At 32.9% G+C, this 18,550-nt stretch overlaps 1 protein-coding gene across 7 annotated transcripts in view; it reads left to right on the top strand.

Moving 5' to 3' along the window:
- LOC143226172 (uncharacterized) overlaps positions 1-18,550 on the top strand; it is a 60,182-nt gene that overhangs the window by 18,861 nt on the left and 22,771 nt on the right. For all 7 annotated transcript variants that reach the window (XR_013014413.1, XM_076456762.1, XM_076456761.1 and 4 more), the window contains exons 4-5: positions 13,407-13,568; positions 18,237-18,401. Coding sequence is in view for 6 of the 7 variants with exons in the window: in XM_076456762.1 (XP_076312877.1) it covers positions 13,407-13,568; positions 18,237-18,401 (327 nt within the window). In the remaining variant the exon portion in view is untranslated. The remainder of the gene's footprint in view (positions 1-13,406; positions 13,569-18,236; positions 18,402-18,550) is intronic.

The following is an 18,550-nucleotide window of genomic DNA, read 5'->3' as shown; positions in this document are numbered from 1 at the left end:
TGGGTACCCGTCTCTTCCTCTTCTCCTGCTTTTAGTCTCATTTTCTGTCATATTTCTCTACAACAGTCTCTCTTGTTTATTTTCTTATCCCCTTTTCTCCTTTCTCCAACCTTATCTATGGTCTTATTCACCCAGTCTGTAGTTGGCCATGGACAATGTCCCAAACACTTTCCTACACATCCCTTTTGACCTGTTCTTCGTATGTCTTACACATTCATTCCATCAGTTTCACATCTTTTGATTCCTTATTCTTCACTTCAGTATAATGTTGGTCTACTTTGTATTAATTTGTTTTGTAAAGGCATTTGCTTGCCATTTTTATGGCCTAGAGCTGGCATCTTTTATTGGATGATTAACTTATATTGGTACATTTTTGGATGGAATCCTTTTCTCACATCTCCTTTATTTTGCAGGGGTTACTGGGTTTGGGTAGCTTGTCATGAGATCTAAGTCCTTTCTCATGTCCTCAATATTTGGTACTTCTGGGCATTTTTTTCATCTCTTCATTCAGTCATTTTTAGCCTTTTCTTCTTTGTCTCTGAGTTATAACGTATATAGTGAGCATGATTTGTGTTTCTTTTTTTTCTTCCTGGATGAGAAGTTATTTTGCTTTTGGTGACTCTGATTTTCCTGGAAACTCTCATTCATTTGGGGTATGCACACAGTGGATTTTGGAAATCTAGGAGATTCTTTCTTAATTTCCATTGTTTGTGTTTGTGAATCTGTCTTTGAGGAGTTGTCATGGTGAATTGACTGTACCTGTATTATTTCTGGTATTTTATTACGGGCTTCCAAACAAGAACTGTCTCTTTTTCGATTCTTCCCTCTCTGATTGAAGTGTATCCCTGGATGAAGATGTGACTTCTGGCAGTTAGATACAGGATGCGAATTAACTGTCTCTTTTTCGATTCTTCCCTCTCTGATTGAAGTGTATCCCTGGATGAAGATGTGACTTCTGGCAGTTAGATACAGGATGCGAATTAACTTAACATCAACATGCTTGACCTCACTGTTTGTCAGACATGTTACCATTTCTGCCTTTACTTGTTCATTGCTTGACATGATCCATTTCAAGAATTCCATGATTGTTTCTTACATCAGTCATCTAGGTGGTGGCCATTCCAAGATCATTTGCTTTCAGGTGCTGGCTGGACCTGTTCTTCTGGGCTTATCCACAATGGGTTTGTCTTGTTGCCTGTCATTTTCTGGGAGCTAAGAACTTTATGGCAGACTTTCTCTTAACTCTCTTACTACTTCACTACTGGCTCATAACCATTTTGTGCTTTTTTATAGTTTTCATACTATTACTTTTAATACACTATGTAGCAATGTCTACCTTCACAAAATTTTGCATATTATCAGTAAATATTACAAGGTCTTCATACACAAAATATCAGATTTTTTTAAGTAATGATTTGCTCATGCATTTTTTTTTACAAATGTTGATTGTCCAACATGCAAATTAATTTTGATTTTCAGATTAAACTCACTTTTATGTATCATAAAATTGTGAAATTTCACATGAAAAATCTCTACAACCTCCTAATAAACTCCAGATAATTATAAAATTATTTCAGAAAAAGCTTTATATTTTGTGTTGTTTTTTCATTATTGTATTGTTTTATGGATTTTGTTGATTTACCCCACCTCATCAATTATCATAAAAAATTAGTAAATAAATATTTTTTTGTTAGAGAATGTCTCCAAATTATAACACAAAACAACAAATGTTGAGTCTAAACAGCTTAAATCTCATAATATTATACATCAATACATGTTGATTATTTTTTTGTTTTATTGACCTTTCAGCCATCTATGACTAGCATTACACAAGTTGCAATGCTATGGTGCATGTGCACTCATGCTACTGTATCCAATAGTATAAATTTGGTTTTACAAAAATGACATGTCTTGGGTTTGTTTTAGTGGACCAGCATATTGTAAAATACGGTCACATTTTTCTTAAAATATATTACATATGTATACAGTATTGTGCAAAAGAGTTAGGACAAAGTCAGAAATTGGATTTGAGGTTACTTTCAAAGAACAGTGGAAGGTAAATTAGAAGTGAAGCATAAAAAATTTTGTTAATTTTAATATTTAATACAACAGAAACTCAGTGGAAGTGTTTGACTTCAGCAAACATTATATATTTTGTTTTATCTTTTTGCTTTAATAACTGCAGACGGTCATTACTACATCATATTTAATTAAGATGTCTTTTGGAAATTTACTCCAAATGTTTCTAATACATTCCCATAAAGTTGCTTTGGAAATAACTTTTGATTTGCTAAGTTTCTGATGTCTTAAATCTGCTCAATTGAGTTGAGGTTGGAGCTCTGTGCGGGCCATTGCATTATTTGAATGACTCCAGCAACTTATTTCTTAGCTAAGTAATTTATTCATAGTTAAATGAGTGTTTGGGGTTGTCATCTTGGTAGTAGAATCCTTTAACAATAATACGTAAACTACTGGGTATACTATGATGGATCAATATCTTATGGTGCTTGTGTTAGTCCGTTATTCCATCTGTTTTGCAAATATCCCCATTACCTTAGTAGAAAAACTTCTCCAAACCATCATACTGCCTTTCCTATGCTTCATGGTAGGTGCTATGCATTGAAGTAAGTATATATAACACCTTTCTTTCACCAGATGTTTAACCTATGTTTTGAATCAGATATTTCAAACTTGAACTCATATATCAATAACACCCTTTTCCAATCATCAACAGTGCAGTTTTAGAACTTTTATAAAATTTCAGTCTTGACAATATTTAGAGATTGAAGTGAAGTGCTACATGACAAAATGTTTCATTCTTGTTGGTCCTTCTTGTTACTGTAGATCTAGAAACTTTTCTGTCATTTGGTACTTGGTCATTTATCTCATGCTTGAGATCAGTGGCAGTGTTCCTTCTGCTCTGAAGGTTGTATAGATAAAAATAGTTAAGATCAGTATAATTGAGGTCAGGTGTTCTGCCTCTTCCTTTCTTATTTTCATATTTACTCATCTTGGTCTCACAATCTCTTATGTACTTGACAGTGTTTGGGGAGCATTTCAAGTCTGCAGCAATTTGCCTAAGAGATCAATAAGCATCATGTAAAGATTTTATGCAACTTCTTTGCTCTACTGACAGTTTGGGCTGTAGCATGACAACAAAATTTGATATATAGTATTAAACGCTGTTTTTATCAAGGTTTATTTGTTTTTTGCTATTTATTTGATTATTTTTAGCATATACTGGTATCATATGCTGGCTCCTTCCAAGTTTCTTTCTGTATAGTTAAGACACTGCATTGAGGTATCATGACAATCATTTCAGACTCTAAATTTGATCAGTATGTTCATTTAAGTAGAATTTTTATAACATGCTTCTAATACAAGTACATTGGAATTCTAAAGAATGATAAATATTTGTACTCTAGTTTATTTACTTGCCAACAGGGATCACTGAATCATTACCATAGTATTAAAATTTACATTCTGTAATGGCATGGAAGAATTAGCCTCATAAAATGGAAGGAATGACAATGTATTCTGTTTTAATAACATTTATGCACAGTGCTGTATATATTATTATTATTTACAAATAAGTTCTTTAAAGATAGAACAATAAATTAAGAAATATAGAAAACTATGATATCTACAACTTATGATTGTACTTGCTTGTTGTACCTTGCATATTTATATTTAGCCTTGCCACATTTTTCATGTGGAGGAGGTGAAACAAGATAACTTTTAGGTTTTATATGTGCATTTTAAAATAACGAGATATTTTAAATTACAATTATCACAGAATTCTACTTTAATATATCAGGCTTTTTATCTTAATAGTATTTGGGTTTAAAATATATTGTTTTTTGAACAACATCTTCACTTGTCCCTTCCTTTAAAGAATGGAGACAAAAGAAATAATGTACAGAAATTCTCACCTTCAATAGGTTGAGAAAACAATGTAGGGAAATTTGGAACTTTTGATTGGTTATAAACACATGATACAGTGAGACAAGTGTACATATGAAAGTATTTTTAAAACTTGCCAGTTTAATAATTTAAGTATCTCATTCATAAGAAACTGCAGACTTTGTATTTGGGCATCACAAACACATAATTTAAATCAGAACTGCATTCAACATACCATGTAACACACAAAAATTGATATTTAGAATTTTATTTTTAAATATTTACATTTAAATTAAAAAGTAACAAATGTATAATATTAAAATTTAAATCATAATCTACAGTTTGATATTGACCTTTCATAAAATAGTGGTTCATTAAAATTTGCATGTAAGTTTACAGATGTGATAACGTGTCTGTTGACCTCTGATCATAGGAAAACCTTTAGTCATAAGGTTAAGGTCAATTTCTTCACCCCTAAATCTTTTGGTATGCATCTCATAGTTGCTTTTACCATGCTTCTCAAACCCAGGCTTTCTCTCTACACTGGTCCCCTGTTCCTGATCCTTTTGTTCTAGCTGTTGATGTTCTGACCAAGGCTTGGTGTCACACTTTTCATTATGCTCTACCCTCTCTTCATTTCATTTTCTAAGTTCTCACCTTGATATACAACATTCCTTGTCAGGTTCTGTTTTTTCATTATCATCTCAAACTTGGTTTCCTTTGCTTCTTCACTTAACATCCAGACTCTCCCCCCTTCTTCTACCCAATTTGACTCCTTTATTATTTCTACCTCACAAATATGTTTCTTTTTCATTGGGGGCTATCTCCCCTGTATCTTCACATATAGGATTTGTCTGGTCTGTTGTCCTTTGGGCTGGATTGTCCAATCACATGGGATTCTTCTTATCACATTCCTATTACTCTTCCACTATATGTCTATCAACAAAAAAGTGGCAGATGTTTTGGTTTTCTGCCCACCACTCCTTTTCTTGTGGCTCTTCTATTAGATACCTTCTTTTTGCCTTTTTACTGTTGTTAGTCTATGGTTTGTCAGTCTCCACTCTTGCTGACTATCAGGTAACCTTGTCCATTGCATTTTGCTTTTCCCAGTGCAACAAGGCATTTCTTCCTCTTTTATTCCTGTTCTGTTTATTCATTCTTCACTGATCTTTTCATTCAACTTTTATGCCATTGCTCTTTGCACCATCATTTATCCAAACTTATTCCTTTCTCTTGTTGTCTGTACTTTCCATTGTTTAGAAGGCTGTGCTATTAATGTTTCTCACATCCTCTTCCACTGCACTTATTTTCTCCTATTCAAAAAACCTCTTTCCTTCCTAAGACTTCTACCACTTAGGAATGTAACCATACTTTCTCTCATATCTCCTTTGCTTCTTTCACTGACCTATATTATGGTTTGAACCTGGATTAGCTCATGTGTTCTGTTTGGTCTGTTTAGTATTTTTTCTCATTGACTTCTCCCATTCAGGATCCACTCTGTTGTCTTTCATTATTCTGGAACCCTCTTTTTTGTCCATGGTTTTTCTTCTACTAGATGAGTCTAATTACTCCTCCAGTTGATTTGTTTGGATGCTCACAAGCAATTTCACACTTCTTTACATTTGATTTGTCTTCTGATGTATTCTCTTGCTCTCCATTTTGCTGGCTTTTGGACAGTATCGTCCAAGTGAGCATGTAAATGACTCCCTACATGTTCACATCTAATTATCTACATTCTATAGTTGGTTTGTTTTATGATAGATTTTAACTTCTGCTGGTCACCATTCTTCAGTCAACCCAACTTTTTGAGAAGAGTAAGTACATTTTCTAATGTAGTATTATTCCCACAATCACAAGATTAGCTATTCTCATTTTTCTTCTGCCCTCTATTTGCAAACGTTTTTTTAATGCATGCCATGAGCCTTCAATCCTCCCTCTGTTGGAATGCAAAGTTTGAACACCCATTAAAACTAACAATAAAATCCACAGAATAAAACAACATTTCATCAATATCAAGAAATTTCCTCCAAAAACCATTGAAAGAATTACACACACACACACACGTAGATCAACTACATGGTCAACAACAAAAACAGTAATAAATCCCAAGAAACAACAGCATATATAGGTCATTCTTATGGTCTCATTTTTGTGGCATTTGGGTTTGACATGATTATTGTACCCATGTTGTCTTGGGTGGCTTTTATTCAACAGGGCTCTGCCTTTCCTTGTGTGAGACCCAGTGTTCTCCAGGCATGATTCTGAGTCTCGTTTTCCTGAATTTACTTTTTCCAGCCCTGTCTGTTACAGTTACCCTCAGTACCACTGTTTGTCATGTTTTTTGGTAATACATGTTTTTTTCTTTCTTCCTCCTCAGGATTTTTTGGCATTCCAATGTCTGTCTAAAGCAACTATTGTCCTTTTACCCCAAAGATATTGTACATGCTTCATGTGGGTTTCACTGCTGCCAGTTTGCCTGTTGTGGAATGGTATTTATACCCTGGGGACTGAGTTTCCACACATTTGTGGATAACTGGCTTCTTATCGCCATTTCTGAACAGGAGTTGGATGGTCCTTCTTGTCAGCTCCTCTAAACTCTGCAGGTGCAATGGTTGAACAATTTGAAGAGGTCCTTCCTTCATCCTCACCAATACTTTGTACATCTGGGTGTTTTCTTCAACATCCATACCAGTTGGGCTCTACTTTTTCCCCTGAGACTGTTGTGACTGCCATGTTTACTCCCTTACTTCCTATGACAAGGTTCTATAATTTTTATAATTTTTGAGATAATGTTCATTTTTGAGACCCGTCAAACCTCTTGGCAAGGCTTATATTGCCTTTGCTTCAGTGGGCCCTTCATGACTAGTGGAATCTTGCACGGGATACTTTGAATGCTCTTATTCACCTTCCCCTTGCTTGTCAATCTTTGTTGCTATTGGACAGGATTCATGTGTTGGGAGGAGTCCCCTTTCCTCCTCTGTGGCCTGAGTTACATCTGTTTATGGATGCTTCCTGTCAAAGCTGGGGTGAAGAGGTTATTTACCTTGGGAGTTTTGGGTCATTGGTTTGTGAAGGAGGTTTCACATTGGTGTTCTCAGACTCTTGGCTAATTGTTGGGCTTTGGATATGTTTTCTTTTGCCAGCTGAAAGCAGGATATAATCCATTCTAGCATTTGTACCAAGTGACTTTTATCAATCTCTTAGAGGGCACAAGGTCCTGTTCCTTGTGTTTTTGCACCGTTGATCTTCTGTCTAGAACCCACACACATTAAATTATTTTGATGTCAGGTCATGTCACAGGTATTTTTCCCTCATGATCATTGAATGATGTCATGATCTTTCCTGTCCAGATCTAATTTATTCCATGTGTAGACCCTGCATCTTGCTGTTTTGTTCATGGTTCTATGTGTATCTGAGTATGCCCCTTAGTGATACCACCTTTACCGCTACCATTAATTCCAATTACCTTGGTTTTGGTCCATGGTTCCCCTTCCTCCAGCATTGGCTATGGATGCCTTCAGGCATAATTGACCTTTTACATTCCTTTATGTTTTTCCTTTTCTCTATGTACTTGTTTTGGTAATCTCCTTCATCCTCACGGTCATTCTAGTTGCCTTTTCCTGGCCTGTCAAACCGTGGTTCACTCATTTTCTCCAGCTACAGGTGGTCCCTCCCCATCCTCTTTTCTTCTGTCCCAACCTGCTTCATCAATACAGTCAACAGTGCTCCATTTTTGTCAAGTCCTTGACCAGATTTTCGAGCAAATTTTGCAGAGTAACTTCACAATTAGCTTGTTCTATTTTACCCTTCTATAGCCATATATTTACATAAGTGGAGCACTTGTTGCTCCTGGGTGTTGACTTGAGGTTACTGGGCTTCTCATCCAACAGTTGCCTGCATCTCTGAGTGCCTAATATGGTTGTTTGAGAGGGGTTCTTTAGTCTTTTTGAATTTGAATGTAGGGTGCCATTATCCTATACCTTCACTTTTAACTATTTCTGTATAGCCCTTACTTTCCCTGTTCTTTTTGTGTTCATCTATTCCTCCTTTCTGCTCCATTGGCTACTAAGGCATACATTGTTCCCAGTCTAGGATATTATCATGGATCTTCCTGCCTTCACATGACATCCATCTGCACCTCTGTTCTCTGTTTATATGTTCCCTGTTTTACTTCTGTTTGATGGCATATTTCTTCTTCCTCCCATCTTGTGGTTATTGTAAGTAAGATAATTTTGTCCTTAAGTTTATCATGGTTTTGTAGCATTCCATGTCCCTTATCCTTTATCCAGATCATGCTTTCCTTTCTACAACCTCTGTGGCTTGTGATGATCAGGTCTCCTTTCTCCAATCTATCTGTCATCAGTTTCGCATTTCTGCCTTTCTCTTGAACTGGATAGACACCACTTTTCTGCCTGTGCCCTCCATTATTGTGTTGCTTGCTTGGCTTCTTTTCAGGGTCTTGATTCATACCTGTTTCACTTTTTGCAACTTTCCTCTTCTCATGATTCTATCTCACTTGGATTTGACATTTGGGTGCCTTTCTTCAGAGGTGCTGATATTTTCCTCTCAATTTTGGATGATTCTGGGGGGATATGTCTGTGCTTCCCTCACTCTGTGATTGAAGCTAATATTGTGAGAAGAGAAAGAGTACTGTATTTGAAGTTATAATTTTCCTAAATGAAAATGTGTTTCTGATAGATACTTCCTTTCCTTACACTTTCCACCATTTCTTTTCACAATATACCAGTGCTTTTGTCTTCTGCTAAACTTTGCAACAATAGTTTAGCAGTAGCACATAGAAGGAGTCACATGCATCACATGATAGTAGTGCTCTCATATTGGTGGAAAAGTGACACAGTAATTTCATGAGAAACATGTTGGAACTTTGGATTCTAACAGAGGGAGGGTTGAAGGCTTGTTGCTCCATTCAAAAACAAAATGAGAAAAGCTTATCTTGTGAGAGGAGGAAATTACCTATTGTGAGTACATTTTCATTTTGGAAAATTATAACTTTCAATTTTTTTTAATATTTATGAGAATTCTGCTTTCCTGGGTATGCATATTTCCCAAAATATTCATCAAGTCAAAATACCCAACTAATACCCACTGTGAAATGGGGAGTTCTGCAAGACAATTTGAGTTACCTTCATTGTATATGTACTTACTCATTTGTCTGATCCAGACCATACTGATTCCATGTTATTTTCTTCAACACCCATATCAGTTTGGCTCTACCCAAACCTATCCCAACTTTGATTTGCCCTCAAAGCATTGTTTACTAATTTTTGTAAACATTTTTTTCACTAATAGTGCACCAGTCTGTTATATCCCTTTCAGAACATATGCATATTACATGAATATCCTCACCCACTTACTACCTTTCTTCCTCACTGATATGCCAGTGTTTTAGTTTGTAACTGTTTTTTCTCAAAAATGAGGATTGTACTAGAATAGCAGAGGGAGCAACCTGCACTAATATAAGCAGCATGTTATAATTAGTGGAGATTAGTCACATGATATGTACATGTTCTGAAATGATGCAAAAGTAAAGGGGTATAACAGACTGCTGTGTTATAAACAAAAAAAAATTAATGCTCAGAGAACAAATTGAAGTTCAGTAAAAGTAGGTAAGTACCTATTTGATATCCTTTTCCTGTGTTAGAAAATGTTAATACCCAGCATCAGAGAAGTGTTCTACTTTTCTGGCTCATACTTACTGGCTTTTTAAAAATAAGGTTTTATGGTCACCCACTGCACTGTTGCCAGTAAAAGACTTATCTGGCTGGTGATTGAATGGGGTCTTCCTGCTGTGGATTTTCCCCTCCCCTTTTTTCCTTTGAGTGGAAAACAGGAGAGTTACTATTTACCAGTATCCACTCTGTGAGATGGTGGACTATGGAGAATCCTCCCCAGTTGGGTTGAGCACATATAGTGAGAACTGGAAAGGTGGTGACACTTTCAGTGTGGTAAAGGTCCCTCACAAAATGCACCCCAGAACTAATTTGCCCTCCTCTTGCAGTTATAGCCTGTTCAGTACAGTTGAGGTATGCACACAATATACAGTCTTTCTGCTTTCCAAACCACATACACATATTGGCTTGTTGATTGCTTATGTGGAGGTGCTTTGATAGTAATTTATAATTCTATTTGTGCTTGTAATACTTGGGGCTCAGTTGCCTTTCCTTCCCTTATGTTCTAGGTGAAGAGTATATCCTGAACAGTATGAGATGTCTTCTGCTGATGTGCTCTTATGGAGTTCTTACCATCAAGTGGTACATTCCATGGATTTTTCTTTGGGCATTTTTAGAAGGGAGGTCATCTAGGTAATTTTTTGTGCTCGTCTCTCAAATATTTCAACTTGGAAATCTAACATTCCCATGTGCATAAGTGAGTTGATTCAAAAGTTAACATTTTCCTTATATGCAGTTTTTATCAAATATGTTAATTTAGGTGAATGTTATCTCAAGTCTAGCAGCATACAAATCTCATTTGCATAGATGCGAGGTAGATAGCATTCTGTGTGTGGAGTTGAATGTCTATCATAAATGCATTTTCTGGTAATAAAAATGTTAACTTCATATAGACATCAGTTTGGACAAGTTTCCATTTCACCTAGAACTTCAGTTTTTGTGTATATGGAAACAAAAGGATTAGTTTTGTGTTTCTGGAAGTGATTTGTAAAAGTAATATCAACCATTCTTATATGATAAGGCTGAGCATAGTCCAATAGTTAATATGTTGGTATGTGCTGAAAGGATTAGCTGATTTGTAAAAGTAATATCAACCATTCTTATATGATAAGGCTGAGCATAGTCCAATAGTTAATATGTTGGTATGTGGAGCTGAGGTTCTGTGTTTTTATTTTGTTATTGCCAAAAAGGAAAAAATAGTATTTTGACATGTGTGCAAGACAGAACTAAGCATGTGTGTGACACTGAAAAACTAAGTGGTGAAGAGATGATTCTTTGTAGTTAAAAAAGAATTATTCCTATAAATTTATTAAGCAAGCCCTCAGAGACCATTCAAAGACTGAAAATGTAACACAGGAATCAAAAACAATGGTATATTTCAATTATGTTCTAAACCTAAAGAACAAAATATAAAATGTTTATGAAGATCTACAATTAAGGTTCAATCATGATAAACCAAAACTTAAACTGTCATGAAACAGATACACATTGTCTAACAAGATTTTTAATTGTTTTTGTGACAACCAAAGTGAAAAAAATTCAAATAGATTACAGAAATTTTAAAATAGGCCAAAATGCTCAAAGGTCTAAAAAGACTTGAAAACTAGCTGTTGATGAATGTGTTTTAACTGCAAACAGCTCTGTAAACTGGAAGAATCAGAATATGCTAGATAAAGCCTAGTATTTAAATACTAATCAATCAAATACAAAATAAATTTGGATAAAAATTGAAAAAAATATATATATTGGGTCATCCATAAGTAATGTCTGAAAATTTAATACAGAAATTGCATAATCATTTCTGTCTTTGTAGATGGCTTTGATAACTAAAATATATTATAGGACATGTAGAAAAATGTTCAGACAAATAAAAGAAACTAACCAAACTCCACTTTTTCAGATCATTAATCAAGTAAACCCGCATGAAAATGGATGTGTCTGAACATCACATTAGTTGTATAATGCTTTATGAGTTTAAAAAAGGCAATAGTGCAGCAGATACAAATGAAACATTCAAGGTGTTTATGGTGCAAAGTTTCTCAATGAAAGAAAGTGTTGAAGGTGGTTTCAGAAGTTCAGATCAGGTGACAACAGCTTAAGTTATGTGCCACGTTTAGTTCATCCTGTTGAGTATAATCATGACTTGCTGCTGGCTGCACATGATGAAGATTGTGATGTAACACAAAAGCTTAATTCAACCCATTCAACAGTTCACCTTGGAAAAGTGTCAACACTTGGAAAATGGGTCCCCCACGATTTGACAGAAGCCAACCTAAGAGCAAGATTGGACATTTGCACTTTACTGCACTCTCGTAAACGTAGCTCACCTTTTTTGGACAGTTTAGTGACTGGAGATGAAAATGGATGTATTATAAAAATGTTAAGTGCCGCAGAGAATGGTTAAGCGCAGGTAAACTGGTTAATGCACAGCTCAAAATGGACCTCCACCCTAGGAAAGTCTTGTTAAGTGTTTGGTGGGATATTATTGGTGTGATCCACTTTGAGTTGCAACCACTCAATGTTAATGATTACATCAATCTTCTATTGTCAACAGTTAGAACATTTGAATGTTGCACTGAAAGAAAAGAAGCCTGTTTTGATCAGTAATAAATGTGTTGTGTTATGCCAGGGTAACGTGAGGCCCCATACGACAAGGATCACATCTGTAAAGATTGAAGGGCTAGACTGAGAAAAAATTCCACATCCTCTTTATTCTCCAGACCTAGCCCTATATGATTTTCATCTATTGTGAAGTTTAGAACCATCTTGATGAAAAAGAGCTTGGAACACATGAAGATGTCAGAACTACCCTCTCTACGTTCTTTTCCTCGAAATCCCAAGAATTTTATAGAAATGGCATTCAGTAGTTTGTGAATTGTTGGTAGGAAGTAATTAATAATAATGGAACATATATCATTGATTAAATAACATTAAAAGCATTTGAAATTCTTTTTCTTTTTCTGAACCTAAAATTTGGACATTACTTAAGGGATGACCTGATATATTCAGTCAGATTCCTGTAAAGGTAATGTAATGTCAGTGTGTTTTAAAGTTAAATCGAAGAAGCTCGGATCTAGGCCAAATATTAAAACTTGGATCAAAGAGCTCACCATCACAGAAGGATGCCAATGAAACTTTAGATTAACCCTCTTATAAGACAAAGAAAGAAACTTGAAGACCATTATTCAGAAACTTAATAAGACAGTAGTTCTTAAGATGCTTTTATGTAAGATTTAATTGCTTTTACATTAAAGAGATGCATGGTAATTTTATAAGATTAACTACATACAATTTATTGTCTTGAATATTTGGAATGTAACAGAACATGTAGTGTGATGCATTATCACAAGGGCCTTTCAATGAATCTATTAAAACATGAATTTTTAAAATGCTTCTGTTTTTAATGAGTTATTGTTTTTATAAAAATGTGTTAAAAGTCAGAATTTTAAGGAAAAAAGATAGAAATATGCACTGTAGTACTCAACACAACTCAATGCTTTTTGGAAAAAAATAAGAAACTTGTTTTGGTTTTAATAATATTGTGACCTCATGAGTGATTCAGATTGCAATATTAGTTTTTCTTTCCAAAGAGTAGACAGAAAATCTATAAAATCATATATTTCTGGTCAATAAGCTTATAAGACACCTGTGGTTTCCTGCTACAGCTTACCTTTCTTTAAAATATACTTTGAGGATTCTGTTTAGGTAGTACTTCATTTAAGTATAATATTTAAGGTTAATTCATACATGTATATGTACATATGTGTGTGTTTGCTTGCTTATTTAGTTCATTTTTTATTGTTTACTTTCTAGGAAGAGTCTTGACAGTAGAAAGTAAGGAAATGAAAATACCAAACTTCTCCAGTTTTGATCCAGATCGGTCCTTTTGGTCAGAACATGGAGACAGACAACGCCATTTTTTGTTTAACATTAGAATTTTTTATGAAAAGGGTCCTCCAACAAGTGAAGAGATAGGTAATTATTACTGGAGATCAAAATAATTATTATGATGTACAAAAAAAATTATGTGCATAGCAATAAACAAAACATTTGAAACGAGACTTGTGTTGACTTTACACGTGTTATGATGTATAAAACTAATGAACAAAGCTGTTAAAGCTATAAGAAGCTATTTTTTTATGAAGATGCTGATGGGACATTTTGCTCATCACCAGAATTGATCAAACCTGCATGAATTCAATATACAGAGAAGTTGTAGCATGACTATTATATCAGATGTTTAAGAAGTAACAAGGGTGTATAATACTCTAGGTGATAGAAAATTACATGTTGTTATAATTACAGTTATGAAAAAGGGAGTTGGATGGTTTAACATGTGAATGATAATGGATTAAGTGCGTTCATTATTTTGGTTTGTACAGACACATTTTTTTTGTTATACATTTTTGATGTAATAAAGTAAAATAATTGCACCTTTATATTCCTCTGATGTGGAATGGTACAGAAAATGTGGTTAATGTGAGCCCTAATGTTGGTCTTAAAGAATATATGTTTATTTATTTATGAAATAACTTTTTTCTGTTCATTAGTTCTAAATTGAGAATGTTTCTATAAAACAAATATTGATATAATCATCTAATGATGGAATTTTAAATTGTTTTATTTATGTTTTCAACATTTAGAGAAGTGATAAACAAATTGAATTCAATTTCAGCGATACATTTAAAAACGTTCTCTGCATCTGTGTTTGCAGTGGATGCAAAATTGTTATAAAATATTTAAGATTCTGGCATACTTTTTATGTAAGTTCTCATTTATATTTCCTTGTATTCATATTTTATTTTGTGAATTTATAGTTTTTTTTTAATATCTCAGTTTTTCAAACTAAATTCTTGTAAAGATAGTTGCAACTGAGAAAAGGTTGTTAAACCTGAATTCTAACATCCAGTAGGAGTGTATCTTACAGCTATCACAAGTTTAAAGAGAAAGTTGCTCTACCTCAGTCTGAGGAAACAGGTGTATAGCTTTGAGTGGTGTGATATTCAGGAAGAAAATACTTTGTGGTTTTTGAAAACTTTTCTTGTGTTGAAAATTCTGTAAACACCATTTTTCTTTAGGTGGAAGTAAAAAAGATATATTTTTCAGACACTGTTTCTTTGTTGTCAACAGATTGTCTAATATACCACCAATAAAACAAGTGGTAACAGGTATATTCATTATTAGTTCTATTCTATTACTTCTCTCATGTACATATAACACATCTTTAATCAATGACTATAATATAGATGTCTAAATATGAAAATCCAGTTAGCCCAAAAATAGAAGTGGTCATGATTTTGAATTCAAAACTCAGTTCCTTTAGCTATCATCCTTAGTCAGGGATGGAATTTCTAATATTGTAAAAACAAGTGTACAACTATAATTTACCATTTGAGAAGGTGTAATAAATATGTCATGAAAGAAAAAATACTAAGATAACTTATTTAGAAAATGGATGTTTTTTTATATTGCACTAATTAATGATAAACTTATCAAGGAAGTGTAGATAATATTATTACCTGATGTTTAGTCAAACATTGTTATTTCTACTGTTATTTCAGTGATCAGATTGGGGTTTCCTATTTAAATAATTCTAGAAAAAGATGGATTACCAAAAGATGACATGGTTATTCAAAGTTATTAAGAAAATTTTACTACAAGAAGTAAAAATGCAAACAACTAGTTATTACATGAACTGTTAATTTTATGTTTATTTCTGAGACAACTAATCAATCTGAAGATCATCCATTAAGTTTTTTTGTTTGCTTTCTGTTTTAGATTTTCCTAAATTTTATTTTTAAGTTCATAATTTATCTTTATTTTATTTGTTTAATTTTTTGCACACAAACTTAAACTGTTTGAGGTATTTTAATTTTTGTATTACTTTATTTTCCTTTTTTGCATTTGGAATTGGTGTATTCAGTGATTTCCTATGATTTTTCCACACCATCAGTAAGTGAATAAGTTATTTTTTGTGCTTCTGTTTTCATATGATTATTGTTTGGATACAAATTAATATATTTTTTTGTGTAGATTTCATTTTTTTTACATAAATATTATTTTGGCTATAAGTTTAGTCACTAAATTAAGTTATTTGAAGGACAGTTTTGTTTTATTGTATTAAGTGAAAAAAGATAATGAGTGTTTTATGAAATTTCATATGGAAACTGATGAAAAATAAATTTATCCCATCGAGTAACTTTTCAATAAAAGATAACAGGATTTGAAATTAATGCATACTGCCAAATTGGTTACAGTTTGACTAGTAAAGATGAGAAAATATTTACTGTATATATTACAGAATGAAGTTGTTCAGATTACTACTGTTGAAAATTAATACACTCATGATACATTTATATTGCAAGATTTTAAACACAGTACTTATTATAATTGTAAAGATTTTTTTCACTTACCTGAGTAACAGTTGTGTTATGTGATTCACATTTGTGCTGCATGGTACCCCTATGCTAAGTGTCAGAAATAGCAGAAATTAACATGTGGGCTAGCCAATTAGACTTGCATCATCTGGCGGTTTTGCTGGGAGCACAGTTAGAAATACTGTGCCAAAATGGTTGCTCCTTTAGTATTTTTCTTAACATTTCCATGATGAATACAACTATAAGGCCTATTGGTTTCTTACATTTTGACAGCTTTTGGTAATTAAATAGTAATTTTTAAAAATAAAATGCTTTTTCAGTATTGAGATGACTATAAATACTGTAGACCTTGTCCATCCACACACTGTTGACTCAAGTACGTCAGTTTTTACCTAAATAAAGAATCTCTCAACTTTTCTGAAATATTTTCTGTTATAGTGATTAAAGTTGCATTTGATATTTGAGAATATTTGAAAAGAAAACTTAACACAGGAGATTTATACATAAAAAAATATATATATATATATATAAATATATATTGCCATTTGATACATGAAGTAATTATGATGCAGTTAGTTCATTTTAGATAATAGAATATTGTTGTTAGTATCAACTTCAAATTGATAGTAAGGGGAAAATAAAACTAGTAACCATTTGATAGAACCTTCAGTAGTTAAGGATGTGGTATGGATTAAGGGCACAGGATCAGTCCACTGGGCCAAGTGCTTGTTGGAAAATTATTGGTTCTTATAAATTTGGATTTACTTTGTGGATCTTAATGAAGTTGTGTAAAGTCTGAGTAACCATTGCAAGTATGTTGTACACAAAGAAAAGAATTTTTAATAAAATATTTTTTCTAATGTTTTGTCACTGAATTTTCATTACTTAGTTTCAACTCAGACTTAAACTAGTCTTGAGTGCAAGGTGAGTTTCATGTTAAAAATAAAAATACTTTTTTCATATTAAACTTTTTAAATTTCATTGCATATCCTGAAGAACATCCAAAATCATTGTAAAATGCTCTTTTTTTTTTAAGTAAAACTATTTATCAGTTAGTTTCTCTTTCCTTGTGCTACATGGGTTTAGTCTGTTTGACCAACCTTGTAATCACCATAGAAAATATGAGAAATCTAAATTACTTTTTTCTTTCTAAATTTGCTACAGATTGCAACATAAAGTTACAACTATTTATCTTAAATAGTATGTGGTTTGTAAAAGTTTGTTTTATTTTGTTTTACTGCTCTTTGAATAATGTTTAACTAGCAAATAGCACTAAATCACCCAATATTAGTGGGGAGAGTTTAGGATAAATAAATTGTCAGGTTACATTACATGTTTTTAAATTATGTATGTTACTCATACATTCCATAGAATAAAAAAAATTATTTCTATTAATTTAAGTTTTTATCTAACCAAGTAAATTTTTAATTTTTGCATTCTAGTTACTTTGATCAGAAATGTACAGTTGTTGTATTTATTAATATATATAAGAAATAAGAAGTTTCTGTGTAATTATCATGATTTTAATATTTCTTATGGTACTTTGATTTCCACCTTATGGATAATTTTAATCATTGCAAGTAATTTAGGTGTCATCATCATAATTTGAATACGTAATAGTGAACGTTGTATTGACATTTTTTTCCTCAAACCTGGGTGAATCTGTTTGCACTGAATAAATTTTCAAGTATTATAAGCCATCACAAGAATCTTTGCTAATTTTTAGAGGAAATGTAAAAGTAATAGTTCCTAATGGATGAACAATTTATTTAGTTTTGGTAGAAATGTTTTGTGCAAAATGAATTCAGAGAAATTCACAGAGAGATATTAACCTATTTTTCATTTTGTTACTTTGTATATGACATTAAAAGTTTATGATTAAAAAACTAACTTAACAATGATACTAAATAAATGTTGGTTGGAAAAGATCTCTTAAAAATCTGCAAATAAAATGAAAATAAGAAGATTAGTTTTATGTGAAAAAAATAAAATTATTGAGTGATGAGTTTGACAACTAATTGATCAGCAAACTCCATTAATTGTTCAATGCTAGATGAATGCCTGTTGGCTTTTAGTATATTATGCAGTAAGTATATAGCAGTATTACTCATATTCTTCCAGCTTGTTTTGAGAAGGTTAAAGAAAATAAATGAAGTGTTTTGTTGGATTTGAGATCTCTTTTCAACAGATTTATTCATTTTTTGAGGAATAGTATTGAAGAGGAATCTGAGATACTATTTAAAATTTATATTTCTCTTTCTACTAGGAGTTGCTGATTTTGTGCCAGCAATATTGTCTGAAGGAGGCATTTTTACCCTTCCTACTTTTGAACAGTTCTCTAGTGTGATATCAAAGGCTTCTCAGTGGTGTGCTCAACAAGAAGGGATTCGTTTTTGCAATGTGCAGTCTGTTGAAATAAAGATGAAACGTGGTAAGTACGTGTAGTACAGTTTAACTAAATAATTGGAGTTGTGAGAATCACAAATTTTTTTTCAAAAGTTGGAAAATCCAATCATGTTATAGAGGAAAAATTTGTGATTATACATTTGATTCCAATGTTTTAACAATTGTTTGTGATCT

This window comes from Tachypleus tridentatus, chromosome 9, assembly GCF_004210375.1.
Source record: "Tachypleus tridentatus isolate NWPU-2018 chromosome 9, ASM421037v1, whole genome shotgun sequence".
Classification (NCBI taxonomy): Eukaryota; Metazoa; Arthropoda; class Merostomata; order Xiphosura; family Limulidae; genus Tachypleus; species Tachypleus tridentatus.
This window is presented reverse-complemented; position numbering and strand designations above follow the sequence as displayed.